Source organism: Quercus robur, chromosome 2 (genome assembly GCF_932294415.1).
Source record: "Quercus robur chromosome 2, dhQueRobu3.1, whole genome shotgun sequence".
NCBI classification, from domain to species: Eukaryota; Viridiplantae; Streptophyta; class Magnoliopsida; order Fagales; family Fagaceae; genus Quercus; species Quercus robur.
This window is the reverse complement of record NC_065535.1, coordinates 27,501,832-27,521,984: the sequence shown is the minus strand read 5'-3', so window position 1 is coordinate 27,521,984 and position 20,153 is coordinate 27,501,832. Positions and strand designations below refer to the sequence as shown.

General features: G+C 34.6%; 1 protein-coding gene across 2 annotated transcripts; it reads right to left on the bottom strand.

Moving 5' to 3' along the window:
- Positions 1–13,546: 13,546 nt before the first annotated feature.
- Positions 13,547–18,325, bottom strand: LOC126713137 (trihelix transcription factor GTL1). 2 transcript variants are annotated; one of them, XM_050412795.1, is made up of 3 exons: positions 17,229–18,316; positions 14,676–16,410; positions 13,547–14,561 (listed from the first exon to the last, which is right to left on the bottom strand). In XM_050412795.1, the coding sequence occupies exons 1-3, from the start codon at positions 17,567–17,569 to the stop codon at positions 14,283–14,285; spliced, it is 2,355 nt and encodes a 784-aa protein (XP_050268752.1). In that variant the 5' UTR covers positions 17,570–18,316; the 3' UTR covers positions 13,547–14,282. The 2 variants fall into 2 exon arrangements, with proteins under 2 accessions (XP_050268752.1, XP_050268753.1); XM_050412796.1 differs by having other exon boundaries at positions 14,396–14,557; positions 17,229–18,325.
- Positions 18,326–20,153: the final 1,828 nt, after the last annotated feature.

Here is a 20,153-nt window from a genome sequence, read left to right as displayed (position 1 = left end):
ATGGTTTTAGAGCTTCAACAAATAAAAAAGAACTATAGAGCATCCACACTAATGCTCTTAAAATAGCTTTTTAGTTATTTTATAGCTCCAAACAAACAAAAACACCCCACAACAATGTTGCTAAGCTTAAAATATTTTACCAACTTGTTACATTGAACTGTTAGTGGTAGCAGCTCACTGTAGCAAGTTGCTACAAATATTAAATTATTTTCTCTTTCTTCTCTCATTATTAAATTAGTCTCTCTCTCTCTCTCTCTCTCTCTCTCTCTCTCTCTCTTGTCCATGTGTAGTGTTTATTATATTTATTTATTTTGTTTGTTTATATTATTTTAATATGTCGTTAGTTAAAATAAAATCTTTTATGTTGGATGTATTATTAAGTGAGTTGTTAAAATAGATAAAATAGGTTTTTAAATTGCTAAAAGTTATATTTTTTGAGAACCTTGCTGTGAATGCTCAAAGAGGACAACAAGAAGGAACATCAGCTCCGTCCCACAACCCCCACTAGCAAAGCTTCCTCTTCCTCCTAAAAAATGCAGCAACACCACCACTACACAGCCCCACACATAAAACAACAAGCGACAAACCATTAAAAACCCAACTATGGACTCCCTTCCATGACTACACCAAGCACCAGCTGCTAGTCATCTCACCCATATTCCACAAATCATCACCCAAACAATAAATTTCATCATCCCAAGCTACCTGAATCACAAACAAAGGACACCTATCCTCCATTAAGAATAAACCAAGCCAATCCAACACCACCTTCAAATTGAGAGACCCAAATCCTCAAAATCCCAAACTCACATCCAAAACCCCATGATGGTGGCAGTGGCAACTCTAGGAATTTTTTTAGGATGGTAAAAAAGAAGCTTAAATTATACAAAATATAATAAAAAGAAAACTTGAATATGTCGATATAACAAAAAAAAAAAAAAAAATACATGAAGTTTTACAATTTCCTTCTACTAACAAAATGAGAGAGCAAAAAGTGATTGACGAGAGTTAAAGTGAGAGTTGATAATGCTAATATGAGAGAGAGAGAGAGAGAGAGAGAGAGAGAGAGAGAGAGAGAGAGAGAGAGAGAGAGAGAGAGAGAGAGAGAGAGAGAGAGAGAGATGATAGTCGCAGCAACTACGAGTTAAGACAAGGAGAGCAAAGTTGTTGCCGCTGCGAGGAGAACTCATGGTTACATTATCTCTCTTAGCATCTTTTTTAAAAAAGAAAAATAAGTTGGATAGTTGCAGCAACTACGAGTTAAGACAAGGAGAGCAAAGTTGTTGGCGCTGCGAGGAGAACTCATGGTTACATTATCTCTCTTAGCATCTTTTTTAAAAAAGAAAAATAAGTTGGGAATTATATTTATGTAATGGGTTGATCGAGTTACAAATCTGAATGATTAGACGTTATTATTCTTTATTTTTTAATGAACTTTTTGTTGAATCTTTCATTCGTTTGTTGTTATTTGGCCTAATCCTGTTGTTGTTTGGGCAATTTTTATTATTGTTATTTAAGTTTTTATTTTGTTTTTGTTGAATCTTTTGTTCATTTGTTGTTGTTTGGGAAATTTCATTTGTTATTTTTGTTGAATCTTTTGTTCATTTGTTGTTATTTGGGTTATTTTGATGTTATTTAGGCTAGTTTTTATTATTTTTATTTGGGTTTATTTTTATTTTTATATTTTTTAAAGGGTTTCTTTTGAGGATATATTTTTTTAAGGGTTAAGGATTATGTTTGGGGGACCAAGATAATTTTTGTGAGAAATGTTACGTCCACAACAATTTCACAACAAATTCTAGGTGTCAGTTTGTTATTGATGGATTAAAAAAAAATGATATCAATGGTAGGTCCATTGAAAACTAGTAATAGTTTGCCACTTAAGATTTATTATAAAATTATTGTGATCCTTGCATTACTGTATTTTTGTTGGACACAAATACTTCGGATTTTCAAGTCAGAGTGTTCAATATTTTAAAAAAATATACTAGTTTAAAAATAATTATGCATATAAAACATCCTGAAATGCACGTGGAGCTGCCCCTGGTTGGTGGCACAAACCCACTGTCAGTTGCCAAAACCAGCTTCTTCACAGCTAATCAAACCCCTACTGATAGTGATGCTCACTTAAACAATGCCAGAACCTGATATCATCGACTATCCCTCCAACTCCCAGTCACTAGCAAACCCCACTTAAAACTCCGTTTGAAGAAGATACCTAGGTAAAAAGAGTTAAAACTTCTTTTTCTTTTGAGGAAAAAAAAAAGGAGAGAGAGTTAAACTTGGCATATAAAACTCTCACTTTTGTGAAGTCAACATAAATAATTGATAAGTAACCTTATCCCCCAACCATGATATGTCACTTTAGATGAAAGACCTTTGCCATGTATTTACCAAAGCTCAAACTTTATTTATAAGAGAGAAAAAAGAATGAAAAAAATAAAAGGTTTTATAATGGATTTTTATTAATTTTACTACAACATGAAGTTTGATTAATATAAATCAAGTGCGAAGCATTTTCTAACTTCTTTCTCTATTCATTTCATTGAATGCAACAAAATGACTAATTTAAATATTTGTCAAAAAAATTCAAGACTTTCAATTTCAAATTCAAAGAACATGGGTCAGTTTGAATTTCACTCAACATTCAAAGAAATAGAAACTTAAAAAGGAAGGGCAAAAATGTCTTTGATTATTGAGTAAAAAAAAAAAGAATTTAATAAGCCGACAAAGTTTGCTTTCAAATTAGTTTGGAAGAATCTCCTCCAACCTACTATGTAGCGATTTATAAAACTATACATGTATATTATTTAAATAAGTCACATGATTCATTTAAAATATATATATATATATATATATATATATATTACTAAAACTATGAATAGTCTCTTCAATCACTATTAGTGTTCTAAAAAAAATAAAAATCACCATATAAGAAGTTGAAGAAAGTAGTGGCGGAGCCACGTAATGTAAAGATACAAGTATAGTTTTAAAAACCAGATCGGACTAGCCGGTTTAACCAGGAATTAGACCCTCAATTGGTCCAGTAAAAACTATAAAAATTGGTGTTTCATTAGCAAAAACCATTGGTTCAACCAGTAAAAATTGAGATCCAGACAATTTTTCAATTCTTTGATCGTTTTGGTTTTTAAAACCATGGATACAAGTTAAGTGGATTTGAATTTTTCTAGCCTAACAATACATGGTAATTAGCTATTCGTTAACATAGAAAATATTTTATGCAAAGATAGAAGAGTTTAAATTTACAAAATGAAAGGTTTTTGAATTATAAATAGTTCTAATTCTAATGGCTAATATTATCACTTATCTTATCACTAACTGTAGGACTCTTTTTTAATTTTGAGGGATATAACTTTATCACAACCAGCGTGAGTTTGAATTTCAGTTGAATAACAATTCTTATCTGTAACAATTAATTAGTATTAATTTTTTTGTAAGAAAGTCTAAAATTATATTTTATCTTCATGTATATAAGTGATGAAGTGCAAATCGTCAGTCTTGTAGGTTCGTCCACATGGAGCCGTAGCTTCGTCGGTGTCACTGTGAAACTGGTAAGGTCGCTCCCTTAAGGTGGACACCGGTGTGGTGCCTGCCACAACGTCTCCGATGCCAAAGTCAGTATAAGAGAACTTTGAAGAAATAACAAAGTATTATAATAACTAGAAATGCTTTGAGGTGTGTCTGTGTACCTTGTGTTGGTGTTGTGAGGGCTTTATATATGCTCCCACAGCCCCTAGCCGTTGTGGTTGTTAATGTGGTTTTAATGTCTCTTTTGGTAACGTCTCATGCTTAGTAATGTGTGCCTTAATGAGGCATCTAACGGTCTGTACAGCTGGTCTTATAACCGCTAGGGACATTATTGCTGTATTGAATGTTTTTGTTACCTTCGTCAGTGATATGGACATGTGGTTAGTTCGTCTCAGAGGACAGCCTCGTCAGTCTCGATGAGGTCGTCCAAGAAAGGTGATTTCGTCAGTCCCATCAGATGGTGAGTTTGTCAGTCCCATCAGATGCCCCCCAGGTTCTGTGGTCGTCGTGACGTGTTATGACGAGCACCAGAAGATGAAAGGTTTCCTCATCAAGCACCCAACTGGAGCGAATCTGGGGAACCTTGATCTTGAGGTCGTAGACAAAGAAATCTTGAGGACGTCAGTAACTTACATCCGTCCAGGTGGAATTTTGTTACTTAGCCAGTTTTTTTGTGACTTACACCCATTGAAGGGATCTTGTCATTTTTGGCTTCGTCAGTAAATTACATTCGTCTAGGCGGAATCTTGTTACTTAGCCAGGTTTGGCTTCATCAGTAACTTACATCCGTCCAGGTAGAATCTTGTTACTTAGCCAGTTTTTTTGTGACTTACACCTATTGAAGGGATCTTGTCATTTTTGGTTTCATCAGTAACTTACATCTGTCAAGGCGGAATCTTGTTACTTAGCCAGTTTTGGCTTCGTCAATAACTTACATCCATTCAAGCGGAATCTTGTTACTTAGCCAGTTTTTTTGTGATTTACACCCATTGAAAGGATTTTGTCATTTTTGGCTTCGTCAGTAACTTACATCCGTCTAGGCGGAATCTTGTTACTTAGCCATTTTTGGCTTCGTCAGTAACTTACATCCGTCCAGGCGGAATCTTGTTACTTAGCCAGTTTTGACTTCGTCAGTAACTTACATCCGTCCAGGCGGAATCTTGTTACTTAGCCAGTTTTTTTGTGACTTACACCCATTGAAGGGATCTTGTCATTTTTGGCTTCGTTAGTAACTTACATCTGTCCAGGCAGAATCTTGTTACTTAGCCATTTTTGGCTTCGTCAGTAACTTACATCCGTTCAGGCGGAATCTTGTTACTTAGCCATTTTTGGCTTCGTCAGTAACTTACATCCGTCCAGGCGGAATCTTGTTACTTAGCCAATTTTTGTTTTTTAAGCTGCTCGGTTTGCTCGTGCTAAGTCATTGGCTGAATAGTTTTTTTTTTTTATTGCTTTCAAAAATGAATACAACTGTCTGTTACATCTATTGATGGTACTTCTTCAAGTGCCCAATGTTCCATGGTTGCGGTAATTTTCCCCGTCTATGGTCTCCAAATGATAACTGCCTTGTCTGGAGTAATGGGCGACCTGGTAGGGTCCTTCCCAGGTTGGGCCGAGTTTCCCTTGGGTAGGGTCTTTTCCACATCCTTTATCACGGCTAAAGCATATTCAGCGTTCATGTACTTCTGTGCCTTCAGGAGCATCTCTGCCATTGTCTTTGGTGGATTCTTCGCAAGTGAAGCTACGAGATCTCTGGATCTCAGTCCTACTTTGAAGGTCGTTAGTTGCACCTTGTCATCAGCTTCGTCCACCTCTAGAATCTCCCAAGTAAAGCGTTTCACGTACAACCTTAGGGTTTCCTTCTCTCTTTGTCTAATGGTGAGTAAGTGGTTTGCCGGCCTCTTTGGACGCTACCCCCCTATGAAATGACGCAAGAAGGCATTGCTCAATTGCTCAAAGTTGTCCACGGATGATGTCGGCAACTTTGTGAACCATTCCCTTGCAGCTCCTTTGAGAGTGGTGGGAAAGGAACGACACAATATCCCATCAGGTGGCTGTTGAAGACCTAACGTCGTCTTGAAGGTATTAAGGTGATCTTGAGGGTCTCTGAGTCCGTTGAACGACTCAAGCTGAGGTAAACGAAATTTTGACGGCACGGGGCATTGAAATACCGCCGCGGTGAAGGGTGAATCTGTGGCCCTTACCATTCTGTCTACGCTTCGGTCTGTCTTTTCCTTGATGGCGTTTCTCAGTTCGTCCATCTCCTTCCTCATCTCTCGAAGGAGGTTTGAATTCTGTTCGTCTGGAGTAGTTGGTCTTTGATGAATGCTCCTCCTATGGCTATCCCCTTCTCCTTCCACGTTATCCTTGGATCGATTCTCCGCATGTTAAGCCTACTGAACCTGTTGAAGCTGTAGCTTCATTTCCTGATTTTGTTTGGTGAGTTCTTCAATGGTGGCTGTAAGAGCTTGAACTTGCTGGGCCAAGGCTGCGGAATCTGGATTGGGTTCCATCTGAACGTAGAAGTTGATGGAAACTACGTTTTCAAATATGAATCTGAAAATATCGTTCCCACAGACGGCGCCAAACTGATGAAATGCAAATCGTCAGTCTTGTAGGTTCGTCCAGATGGAGCCGTAGCTTCGTCGGTGTCACTGTGAAACTGGTAAGGTAGCTCCCTTAAGGTGGACACCGGTGTGGTGCCTGCCACAACGTCTCTGATGCCAAAGTCAGTATAAGAGAACTTTGAGGAAATAACAAAGTATTATAATAACTAGAAATGCTTTGAGGTGTGTCTGTGTACCTTGTGTTGGTGTTGTGAGGGCTTTATATATGCTCCCACAGCCCCTAGCCGTTGTGGTTGTTAATGTGGTTTTAATGTCTCTTTTGGTAACGTCTCATGCTTAGTAATGTGTACCTTAATAAGGCATCCAACGGTCTGTACAGCTGGTCTTGTAACTGCTCGGGACATTATTGCTGTATTGAATGGTTTTGTTACCTTCGTCAGTGATATGGACATGTGGTTAGTTCGTCTTAGAGGACAGCCTCGTCGGTCTCGATGAGGTCGTCCAAGAAAGCTGATTTCGTCAGTCCCATCAGATGGTGAGTTCGTCAGTCCCATCAATATGGTTACAATCCTAATAGGATAACTGTGTGTGTCTATATATATATAAAACTTTTGTATGTAGTTTGTTCTCAGGAATTTTTTTTTTTTTTGAATAATTAAGGTGAGTTTGGCATCAGCTTTAAGTTTTAAGTTTTAGTTTTTAGTTTTTATGTACAGCTTTTTAAAACCTCACTTTTTCAAATTTTTTCAAGTTACAAATATATTTTAACACACTTTTAACAAAATATTTTCAGCAAAAAGCTAAATAAACCGTTCCCAAAGACAAATTTTTGTTCGGCCCCCAAAGACAAATTCCTAGCTCTATCTAGATATGGCAAAAAGGGCAAGTTTGGTCGGGTTGACCCATATTTTTTCAAATGATTTTTTTTATGCATTTGCCTATTGGTAAGTCATGCAACAAATTACTTGGTGTAAAATTCATTACTTTGAATTAACCACTCATATTAAGAATGAGCTTGGTTCAACAAATTAATATTTGTTCAATACTTATAAAATTATAAAAATCTCAACATTGCTAACCAAAACAAAATAACACAAAGGAGTCTAGTCTACATTTTGAACATCTAATTAAAACAGATACATAAGTTTCATTTTTTCACAATATCGACATCCTAAAATGTAAACTCATTTTATAATCTAATATCAATTGTGGTTAGCACTCTATTTCAATTTAAGAAATATATATCAAAATTTGATTGTTTACTTATTTATATATGGTTTTTTTTTAAATATATATATATATATATATATATATATATAATGTCATTATTAAGGAACAAAATCCAAGGCATATCATCTTTTATTTTGGTCATGGATTGTTGAAAAATAAGCATAAGCATCCATAATTTTTGCCAAATTTCATCGATATACTTCAGTTTCACTTTTTTTCACACTTATAAATACTTTTCATATATGTCTATATATAATGTCAAATATATGTTTCTAACTTTACTACAACCAGATTATCTTATCACGTATTTTGTTATTTAGTATCTAAATTTTTTTACTTATCACATTATTCAAATAACAGAATTCAATTTGTTTGTATGCAACCAGATAAATGTCTCAATTATTTTCTTGAGACCATTGTATTTAAATAACATTATATATATATATATATATATATAAAATATTTTAATGACGTTATCCCAAAAAACTGATATTTTTAAAAATAACTAATAATAACGTACATTATATTTGTCAATTGAGTTTGAGTTATACACTATAGTTCATAAAAAAAAATTAAACAAATATTGACTTTTTTTTGTTTGCCCAAAACCAAAAAAAAAAAAAAGGTCGGGTCATGGGTTAAATGGGTCAGTGTTTTTTTTTTTTTTTTTTTTTTAAATTCAAATTTAGGTCAGGTAAGTGAATATTGACGCATTTTGCCATATTTAGCTCCGCCATAGAGAAGAAGACAATTCTAAATCGATTTAAAGCTAGACTTTTTCCCTAAAAAGCACTGTCATGGTCCTACTAATTGATATATTCTCGTGAGAAATTCATACCTTATACTTCAAAGAAGTATTTAAAGTTAATTTTGTTGACGTTTATTGAATACTGTTGTGAATATGAGGGTCATTTTATGGGTTAATCCCTTTTAGTTGCCGCACGTAGGATGAAGTTAAACTTGCATGTCACTTATCAACCATTTGCCAACAGTTCCTCTACTTATTGTGGTAGTGATATTTATAACAGAGTGCAGCAGATCACATGGGTGACACAACGTGGACCTGACTTGAAAGTTGAAGCCCACTAGATTGGGTGGGTGGGCCAACCAGGCCTTGGATGAAGCTTTAATGATGGATGTGATATATATATATATATATATATATATATGCGCCCTTAGCACACACATTAAACTTTCTATTTTTGAAAGTATTTTTTCAAAAATTAAAAAAAGTATCAATACTTTTTCAATTCCTGAAATTTTTTTTTTCCAAAAATAAAAATTATTGTATACCCTTAGGACACACATTAATAAAATCCTCTCTCTCTCTCTCTCTCTCTCTCTCTCTCTCTCTCTCTCTCTCTCTCTCTCTCTCTCATTTACTTGAAAGGAAAGATTTGAACATTAAATGTTTTTATTTTATCAATAAATACCACTTAAGTTATAAAACTCTATTAAGTTGTCAAACAGCAACAGGTTGACTTACTTTAGATATATTGCCTCATTATATTAATATATGAATTAAGTACAAATATTCACGTCCTTCAAAAAAAAAAAAAAAGTACAAATATTCACCAAAGAGGCATTAGGAACTTCCCTTATTAACAACAACAACCACCAAACCTCAATTCTAAAATTTAGTAAGCGGCATGTATTAGAGATCTCTATTACCTCTTTAATTGGCGATTTTTTTTTAATTACTCTTACTAGTGTTATTTTAAATATTTCTTTATCTTTTTTTGTTCACTCGACTTGAATTAAGCTACACTTCCATTATCATTTGAAAAATGGTAATTCATACCTTCTATTTTTATTTTTGTTATATAATAAAATAAAATAAAATAAAAAGGTAAGAAAGCATGTACGAAATGAGATAAGACATGGAAATAAGGGACATATGTATCAGATGAGATGAAGTTACTTTGTTTTGGAAGAGATGAAGAGATAATGATCAGTCTATAAAGGTATATAACTTGGGGTGTCAATTTTGATTTCCGGAGCACCAAGATTCAGGATATGCTGCGCTAATAATAACTAAATATTATGATGCTGCAGAAGGAGAAAAGTCTCATCACATGGCCTTCCACTCTTTGTATCCTTTGAAACATGAAAATAGGGATCACATTCTCAAACAAAAAGGAAATAAGGTTGCCATAATAGAATGCAATGGAATATATAACTAAAAGAAATTTCAGAATAAATAAAATATATCTCATTTGTAAAGTATTTTATCGAGTCCAAGCTAAGCAAAGTGAGAGAGAGCGGAAGAAAGAGATATTATCACATGGTTTTCTAACATTTTATTTTATCCTACCTGACCTCTCCACTTTGTTTCCTTAATTTTATCACTTGTGATTAAGAAAGTAGTGTCTGGGACCTTCCTTAATTAACAATGTGGAAATCCTATTCCTCCTGATAATAAAAACACCAACCAATCTATTTTGCTATCTGCCATGTGCTCCAGTCTGCACCTATTTAATTAATTAATTAACTAATAATATTCTTTTATATATATATGAACTTTATTAGATGCATCACAGCAAGTAAAGCTACCACATCATTCACACAATCAAAGATGCCCATAAATAGATAGATGCATATACACATAATTGCACATGAATTATGAATTTGGAGAGTTTTGAAATGTTCTTAAAGGCTTAAAGTTAGTAGTAATCGAAAGGCTTGATTGTACCTTGTAACAAAAAAAAAAAAAAAAAAAAAGGCACAACAAAAAAAGTGGTGAGTGTGAAAGGAGAGAATAAGTCGGCCAAGGTACTATATAGTATATATCGAAAAACAATTATTTAAAAAAAAAAAAAGCACATGGTAGGGCACTTGTGTGGTCGATATGAGTTGGATCATTATTGTGATTGTGAGAGAAGGAGCTGCATTTGCACTTAAGAAACCAAACCCACGTTGATATAAGTTGGCAAAAGATGATGTTAGTGGAATTACTGGAGGGCATTTATTTGATGTTATAATAGTAACACTACTGTTCCTACTTTGTCAAAGTGCATAGCCCCATTATTACATTTTCCCTAGGTGCTTCCATTTCTGTCCTATTGTTTCTTCTATTTCCTTACCCAAAATATTATAGACCACTCCTTTCACCGAATTACAGAAACATACTTATTTTGTAAAGGACTAAAGGTAAAAGATAAATCTGGCCACAAACTTTGAGGTTCATAACTTTTATGTCGACCAGGAAAAAAAAAAAAAAAAATCTGCTGTAATTATGAGGCTTGAAATTCGATACTTCGGTTTTGTTTTTAGCTAAATGAGTCTCTTTTAATATTGGATGGCGGAGAAGTATTAATTTTTAACATATTCAAGCGGCAGACAACTAAATAAGCTGTAACAATTAACAAAACTGCCAAAAGCGAAAGAATTCTCAAGTCTATATGAAAGTATAATTTTTATTTTTGAAGTATTCTTTTAGCTTGTTTTATATATGTATTCTTGCTTATGAAGTTAATGGAATTATTATGTCTCCATGAATTATTATTATCATTATTGGTCTACATACTCTTCAGTTGTTTTGTTAGTGAAATGACTGATAGAGAATAGTTGATGTTTACACGTTATATATAACTTTTCATAACATGTGGTCGACGAAGCTATTTAATCTGGAGAAAGTGATAGGTATTAATGGAAGCATTCAACAAGTTTGATTTATATAATTTTTATTGTCTTTTTTAAAATTTATATTTATTTTTCTTTTTGAAAAAACCTAAAATTTTTATATTTAGGGTATTAAAATGTTTCATTGTTAGTTGCATCTAAGATTTCTAAAAGAACTATAATATTTAATAACGTAATTGAAAACAATTGAGAAGTATAGAATAAGCGAGATCTGTTGTACACATTATCATAAATAATAGAAGATAAATAAAAAAATGTAAATAAATGGAGCAAAACCTTGTAAGATTTTTCATTATTGATTTGATATTGTTTGGTATAGAAAACTTCTTATTTTAAATCATTAAGTCATTACAATTCTCCTCAACAAGTTTTTATATATTTAAAGTGGAGCATATGTACATGGAAGAAGCTTCATACATATATATATATATACTTAAATTAGACTATAGTAGAATTATATTTAAGATTAAAAAAAATAGAGCATATGTTGCCTCATCATCAATGCCATCAAAAACATCTCTCTCAAAGTTTGTAATTAAAAACATTCATCCAATTATTTCACACAATCAACTCTTTACCGTATATATAAGCATAGAAAAATATCAAAATTATAGTTGATATGGGTAAAATCAAGTCAATTTCATAAGCAAATACACTAATAGATACATAATATTAGTGTTTATTTGTTATTCTCTTTTTAGAATCGTATCCATAATTGATATATATATATATATAATCAACCTCAAAACTTTTTAAGAATATAAGTTTAATTTTTAAAATAATTGATAACCTAATATGAATTTAAATTAACTAATGAAGAGTTTAATTGAACTTTTCAATACTTGAACAGATATGATTAAGAAATTTACTATTCAAAAACTAAATAATAAAAGACCTAAAATAAATCATTTCAATTCATCAAGTAAAAACATACTATAAGCATGTACTTTACTGTCTAAAAATCAAATAATTGTAACTAAATTTAAGAATTCATGACTTAAGTTTTTTTTTACTTATCTCGAAAATGTTCTTTCTCCCTCTTTTTTTTTTTTTTACTCTTGTTTGGTAGTTCCAAACTTTCCCAACGGTAGGGAGAAGAGGGAAAGGGGAAGGTTGAATGGTTATCAGGTTTTTTTTTTTTTTTTTTTTTGGTCTCAAGATCATATCTAGAAAATAAATTTTCTATATTTTCTATTCAAAATTGCAAATTGATCTTTTTTCTGAAGAATACTCATAATTGATCCTACAAAATTTATATTTAGTGGGTGCAATTATAAAAAAAAAAATTAAAATTCTTCAATAACTCAAATATAACATTTTTAATATATATAAAATTATAAGAATTTTTCTTTGACACATGAGAAATAATAAATATACAATCAAAGTTACCAACAAAATCTTATAAACCGATAATGGTAAATAGTGTGATTAGTCACATCAATAATATAATAAATTAAATTTATAATTACATTTTTTATATTGTGTTCAAAGTTAATACATTAATTATAAGTCATGCAGTAAAACCTTTTTTTTTTTAGTAAATAGTAATACTTATTAGAACACATACGAAAATAATAATAGTTACAAATGTTAGGCTTTTTTGTAGTTGTACTCTGATTATGTGTATTATAAACCCGATTTAAAATATTATTATTATTTTTGTGTGTGTTCTAAAAAGTCATACGGTAAAACTTATAGCTAGTAAACCTAACATCACTCACAACAAATATATCCCTATAATCTTTAATTATAAATAATTTTTCCTCTAATTTGATCCTCCAATTTCAAAATCCTAGTTTTGCCCCTCCATCTTACACGTGAAATTACACATGAGTATAGTATTTAGATCAGGATTCAAAAACTTTTTTTAGAATAAAATTTTATGATTATTTCTTAATGGCTTGGTTATATTTGGGGTAAAATCATAGATATAAGAGATTTGAGCTAAGAGTTAAACCCTAATTTTTTTTTAATGCCTTTTCAATATATTTTTTTTATTGATTATATTTATTACATGATTTCTCTTGCTCCCTACATGTGACCCCATCTCATTAATAGCTCATTTAAGAGTGATAAAAAGAACACTTTTTCCCCTTCGTCTTCTTCTTCTTCTTCTTCTTCTTCTTTTTCCTGTCAATTGGTAATTATAATTTACACTATGGGATAACCTTGCCCAGGCAAAATCCTTCATTAATCATTGTGGATTGAACACAGCTCTCCCTCCTGTGGATAGGGTCATTGCTTTGGATGAAAGAATAAGAGGTTATGGATTTTTAAATCCTACACAAATTGAAATGTCTAGCGAATTTGCTCTCTCTCAGGTATCAATTTGGAGGATCACAGTATCCAAGAAAAATGAAAATTTTCGTTTCATCAGCATCACAGTATCCAAGTCTATTTGTTTTGTAACAAAATTAGTAATAATTTTGTAACAATTTTATTTTAACAAAAAATTGATAGGCTTTAAATTTTCTTACGAACAAAAAATTAGTAAGATTAGTGTTGCCCCGTTAGAAGCCAACTATATATTGGAAATTAGGTGTAGGAGGAGGTGAGGATGAAATTAATTAACATAACAAATATTATAGGAAATGGAAAATGGTAGTAATATTATTACAATTTGAATATGAAGGACAAATTTCTGGATACCCCCAGTTTCTTTCTTCATCCAAATCAAGAAGAAGAAAGAAAGAAAGAAAGAAAGAAAAGCTTAAAAATTAAGAATAAATAAATAAATAAAAATAAAATGAAATGAAAACCTGAAAGTACAACATGTGCTTCTTTCAAAACTACCTTATCTCCTTGCTCGTGTGTTTCTCTCATGATGTTGCTGCTGCTACCGGGCAAGCTTATTTCTCTGTCTCAATTCAATAATCCATTCCTCCCGTTTTACCTTTGAAACGGTTTATTCACCAACAAATCAATAAATTAGAAAAATCTAGTACAAGTGAAGTGACTGCATTGCCATCCAAAGATTTCCCACCTTAATTAACGTACACATGTATATTCTAACTCAAGGTACCGGACAAGTAGCAGAAGATGTTAGCTAGTGATCATAGGAGTCAGAAAGAATTGGATAGGAAAATAATATATTTTTTTCTTTTCCTGACACTGAAAGGAGGAGGAGGAGGAATTAAGGTTATCATAATGAGGATTTCAACACAGACGTTAGCTAGCTAGCTAGGTATCTTCTCGAGCTTCTAAACACGTACATACATTTATGGTACAGTTTTGGCGAGGACCTGACCTGACCTGACTTAACTGGGTACGAAATCATGGCTGCAAGGGCAAGGACTATTGAACCAAGGCCAAAAATGAGGGAGGTCCATTTCCTCCCCCATTAGAGGACCCTGTATTCTGTCTCTGAAATTCTATCTTATAGCTCATTTTGCTTCCCACTTCTAATTCTTCATTCTCATCATCTTCATCCTCGTCCTCTTCTTCTTCTTCTTCCTCTTGATCATCCATATTGTCGCTTTCAGCTTCCTCAATTTTGTCATAGTCTTCTACTATTAATTGTTGCTGACTTTGATGCTCCTGCTGCTCCATTAACTCCTTCACAATGTCTTCTGGCTTCAAATTTCAGTAAAACAAGAATCAGCATATTTCTCTTGGAAAAGCCTATATAATGCCAATACTATTTTATTTCTTAAAAGTAAATAATTAAACTATAGGGATTGAGTTTACCTTCTTGGATGCCCCTCCAATTCCTTCTCCAAAGAGATCTTCTGGCAAACCTACATTGCTTGACTGGGTCTGGGCCTGTACATGTGTACTAGCTCCATTTTTGTTTTCAGATGCAGTGGTAGCAGCGAGTGGTTGTTGTTGCGTTTGTGGAGTTGGCATAATTGCTGCTGCTGGGGCATCACTTGTATCTTGTTTGATGGTCTCTTGTTGTTGTTGTGGCATATTTTGGTTAACAAAAGTAGTGCTGGTGCCGCCGCCACCACTGGTAGAGCCGCCGCCAAGTATCTTTTTCCGGTAAAGGGCATCTAGTTCGTGAAAGTAAGGACAGGTTTTGGCATCTTCGGGGCGTTTCTTGTTGCTTTCCTTCACCTTTTTGTAGTACTTATTGATGTTTTCCCATTTTTCCTTGCATCTCTTCGGATTCCTCTTGTAACCCATCCTGTGCATCCCAGCTGAAATTTCTTCCCAAAGTGGACCTTTGGGCCCTGCTTCTTGGTACCTTTGTTCAAGCCCACTCCTCAACTTTATAAGTGCAAGAACTTCTACCTTGGGCCATCTCGAGGATGATGTTGCTTCAAAGCTACCTCCTCCACCACTCATAATAATGTCCCGTGCCTGTGGGGGTACCTGTTGTTCTGGCACAGCCATCACTACTTGGGAGAAGTTTTGAGAATGTTGGTGAACTTGTTGCTGTTGTTGTGACTGTGATGGTGGCGGCGTTGGCGTTGGCGTTGGCGCTGGCGCTGGCACTGGCGCTGGCGTTGGCGCTGGCGCTGGCGCTGGAGTCTGCGTGGGGATAGGGGCTTGCTGCGACACAGGCGGCGGTGTTGGCGCAGCAGGAAAACTTGGAGGTGGTGCAGGTGTAGGTAATTGGATGGTCTGGCCAGTAATCTTTTGTAGAAAAGTAACAATGGCGGCATCCCTAGAAGTGGAGATAGCTCGGTCCTGAGCCATGACCTCGTGCTCACGGGCAAGCCTAGCCATCTCTTGCCTCTTCCAAGCTTCGTCTCTTATCATCCTGTCTTGCTCTCTTTTCTCAATGGCTTCCAGAAATCTTTGTTGCATCACTTCTTGCTTGTGCATTACCTGTTTCATTAGATTCTCAAAGAATTGCATCATCCTACGGGTGCCACTGCTTGATGATGACCCCCGTTTACGTTTGCGGCTGCTACCTACGTTAGATGGCTCCCCTTCTAGTTCTAGGCTCTCCTCATCATCGTCATCGTCATTGGTGCCCAGAGAAGAGGACGAACTATTAGATGAAAAGCTGATACCAGTGGGCAGCTGGGTGGTTGTTCTTACTACTGCAGCTGCTGGTGGTTGTACAGACACCACAGGTGCAGTCATCGCTGCTGCTGCTGTTGATGCACTCGGATTGGCAGGAAATATTCCGATAGTAGGAGGAGGAGCTTGGGTAACTCTGACGGATGAGATTGGCATGGGGTTGCTGATGATGCCTATCCCAGCTGTACTGGAAACAACAGCTGGGGTGGTAGTAGTCGTCGCGGGTGGCGGGGATATGAGGAAAGGTGAGGGGTTATTGCTGGTGGTGGCGGCACTGCTACTGGCAGGTGATGAGCTATGGAGAGCCTCAAGCTCGCTGAAGAACTTATAGCTTTTCCCATCTTGACGACCGGCTCGCCCTTCTTTTGTTCGCTTGTAATACTTGTGAACGTTCTCGAATTTTTCCTTGCATTTCTTGGCATTCCTTTTGTATCCCAGCTCCGCTAGCTTCCTGCGCACCAACCCCAGTTTTTACATAAAATAAACGCATTCCATCAAATTCTAGAGTATTATCAATTTCACAATTATACAAAATCATATCTGAAGACTAAGAAACAAAACCCACACTGAATTTGATAATCTAGTTGGTTTATCAAAGGTAAAAAGGTGAACTCCATACATAAAGAATGAGGGAAGAGAGAGAGAGAGCGACAAGTTTACTGTTTTTTTGTTTCCAATTATATTAACTATTTTAAAACTAATAAAAAAAAATAAAAGTAAAAGAAGAATTCTTCTTGGGATTTTCAATTTCCGATTGAAAATAGGAAAATAATATAGATAAGAGGAAAGTTTAGTGTGTCTAAAGGGGGATTGGGTGGTATACATGCAGTGGATCTGGGCCGCTCATAAAAAAAAATTAAAGAGAGAGAGAGAGAGAGAAGGATCCTAACAGCTAGCTCGTGAATTGTGAGGGAAAGAGATAAGAAGCCATGTGCATATTGTGTGCAAAATGAGAGTGGGGCGTGTGTGTTAGAGACAAAGAGGGATCTTGAGAAGAAAAAAAAAAATTGCTAGCTCTCATGAGTCCATCATTACTAAAAACTACTACCATTAATAAAGCTTTCAATGTAAGCTCCGGAAGACAATGCGTTTTAATGAAGAAAAGGATTTTTTTTTTTTTTTTTTTTTTTTTCTATTTTCTTAAAATGAAATAAATAAACTTGTCTGGAAAATGGAAATGAAGAAAGGAAGATAAGAAGAAGGTTGAAATAAAGTTGAAATGAAATAATAATAATAAATAAAAAAAAGAAAAAAAGAAAAAAAGGGTACCTAGAAACATCTTCCCAGAGAGGGCCCTTGAGAGTGGCATCACGGAAAACAGCGTCCATCTCCGACCTAATTCTGAGAAGTGCTAAAGTCTCTTGACGAGGCCACCGATTACCACCGCCAACGCCACCGGCTGATCCTCCTGCTCGATCGGCCTCATCCCCAACTTCATCACCTTGTAAAGGCATCAGTTCATCCAAATTAACTGGGGCTGAGGCTGAGGCAGGAGGTCGGCTGCTGATAGGAGAAGCCGCTTCTACTACTAGCTGACCACCACCACCACCACCACCTTGCTCGCTGCTCTCCATACCCATCGGGTTCGGGTTAGCTCCAGCAGCACTCATTTAGTACTGAGCTTTATTAGACCCTCCACCTCCTTGTTGCCTCTTTAATTTTTCAACACCCAGCTAGCTAGCTAGCTCCTCCACTTGTGCGCCTTGCACCTTGCTTTCCAAATTCTAATATATATATAATAATTCTAGCACCAGTCGCAGCAGCCACAAAATGATCAACTGGATCTTCTTCTCACTTTCGCTTCTTCCCTAAGCTTATTCATTCACTCACTCACTTACTCGTAATGTTGCTGGAGGTAAGAGAGAGAGAGAGAGAGAGAGAGAGAGAGCAAAAGAGAAGTTTTGGTGAAAGATGAAGATTATGGGATCGATGTTAAGAATGGAAAAAAAAGAAGAGAGTAGACAACTGGAAAGAAAAGAAAGCCAGAAAGTGAATTTCTATGAGTTAGTGCTGGCCTTCAGATTTGATCTTTATTCCTTTGTTTATTTTACTCTAATTTGGAACCAAATAAAATAAGATTTAAGGAAAAAGAAGCAAGCAGTAAAGAAGAAAGTGAAGATAAGCAGACGGGCATAATCATCATCATCATCAACTAGCACTGCACTGCACTGTCCTGCCCCTGCCCCTGCAAAATTGACTGAGAAAAGAAAGGAGAGAATGGGCTGTGGGGGAAAGAAAGAAAGAAAGAAAGAAAGAGATAAATGTAGAGAGAGACACAGAGAGAGAGAGAGAGAGAGACAGAGACAGAGAGAAATGAATGGAGATGACGATATTAAGGATTATGATGATTAAGAGAGAGAGAGAAAGAGAAAATGATAAAACCAACTGGATGCTGTGTTGTCAGCAGCTCTCACTTTGCAGCTAATAATTGTTAAAACCATTTACCAACATATATCTACTTTATTTTTTATTTTTTTATTATATAAAATAATAATAAAAATAAAACTTGTGAAAAAGGATATGGCAAACAATCCGTCACACACTCACGAGTACCCATCATTCGGAAATAAAAATCCAGTGCCACCCCATCTTCAATCATGTTCTAGTAAATTGACTAACACTCCATTTTGTTCTACGTGGCATCTCCATATTGGACTATGTTTTAACTGTTTCAGAACTGACAGCAGCAAAGTATTGCCCCCCTTCTCTCAAGGGACACACAACAGATTCTTTTTTCCTTTTCTTTCTTTTATCAAGTTCAAACTCCAAATTTTTTTTTTTCTTTAAACTACGCACTTCTTCAGTCGATCGGAACAAACTCGAGGATTGAAGCCCAGGCGAATCAGAATATGTCTACGCTCCAACTTAACCAGAGTTAAAATGTAACCCAAAATAGATAGGCCAAATGCTTAGATCTACCACAACTACTATTTTTTATTTTTTATTTATAATTATTAATTAATATTACTACTAAAACCCACCACACTTGAAATGAAAACTCATGAATTATTTTTATATTTTTCATATAATAATAGGGTAGTGTTGATAAGATCTCGAAATATCTTTATATCAAATCATTTTGTTTTATGTTAGATTTTTTATCAGCTTTATAGAAGGTAAAGATAATAAAGTTAACTTTTTGAATTTCACTTGTCACTTCAATAATATTTTCAATCACCTCATAAAATAAAATCTAGAATCTGATTAATGTATGATCACTTTTTCATTTTTCTATAAAAAAATTACTTAAATAGTTTCTCAACATATGCGCTAAAGAAAACCCAAAAATCTAACACTACAAAAAAATGTATAACTTCATGTGGCTGATTGGTGGAGAAAATATAATAAATCATGTAAAACTGAGTGAGTAACAATTTGTAGCGTCAAAAATTATAAGTTTGTTTGTAGTGGAGAACAACTCTAATCCCATATATGCATAAGCCGCATAACAGTAAGCTCAGCTGGGTGTTTGTGTTTGGTTGGTTGAGGAGGGCTTGGCTTAGCCTAGGCAGCGCTGGCTGGATCAGTGCTCAGTGGTGGTGTCAGAAGAGATGAGGTGACTTTAGTTTAGTTTTAAGTTTTAACAAAGTTGGGGTTGTCGTGTCGGCCCCATCTCCGCCTGACATGCTTAAATAAGTTCCATGTGATTGGGGCATCTTAAATTCCGTATTACCACCTCTTTTATGCCGAGGTAAACCAAACGAATAATCTCAATCATCTGTGGCTACTGGATCGGCTCCTATCAAATTCGGCAATTGTAGGTTTTTGTACGATTCACACATTTTTATTACGTACTCTCCTTCCACTAAAGTCACTTTCCTAATTCTTTAATCTTTACAATCAACTATGAATTGTCTATTTCATAAAAAAAAAAAACTATGAATTGTCTATCAAGTTTTTATTTTTTATTTTTTTATTGTACTGTATACATTTTATATCACATAAGCAAAATTTTCTTATTTCTCCCCATGTCTCGGATCAAGTGATTAGGATTACGAGATGATACAAAAGGGATTAATTTTCAAATATTGTCAAGTACTTTTTTTTATATATATATAAATAAATTATTTATTGTCAATCTCTTGTGTTTAGTGGGTTTTCAAACCCAAACCAATCCTAAAAATAAGTTTTTTTATTTCTCTGTTAAAAAATTTATGAAAACTAATATGTTCTATACGATTATTTTTGATATAT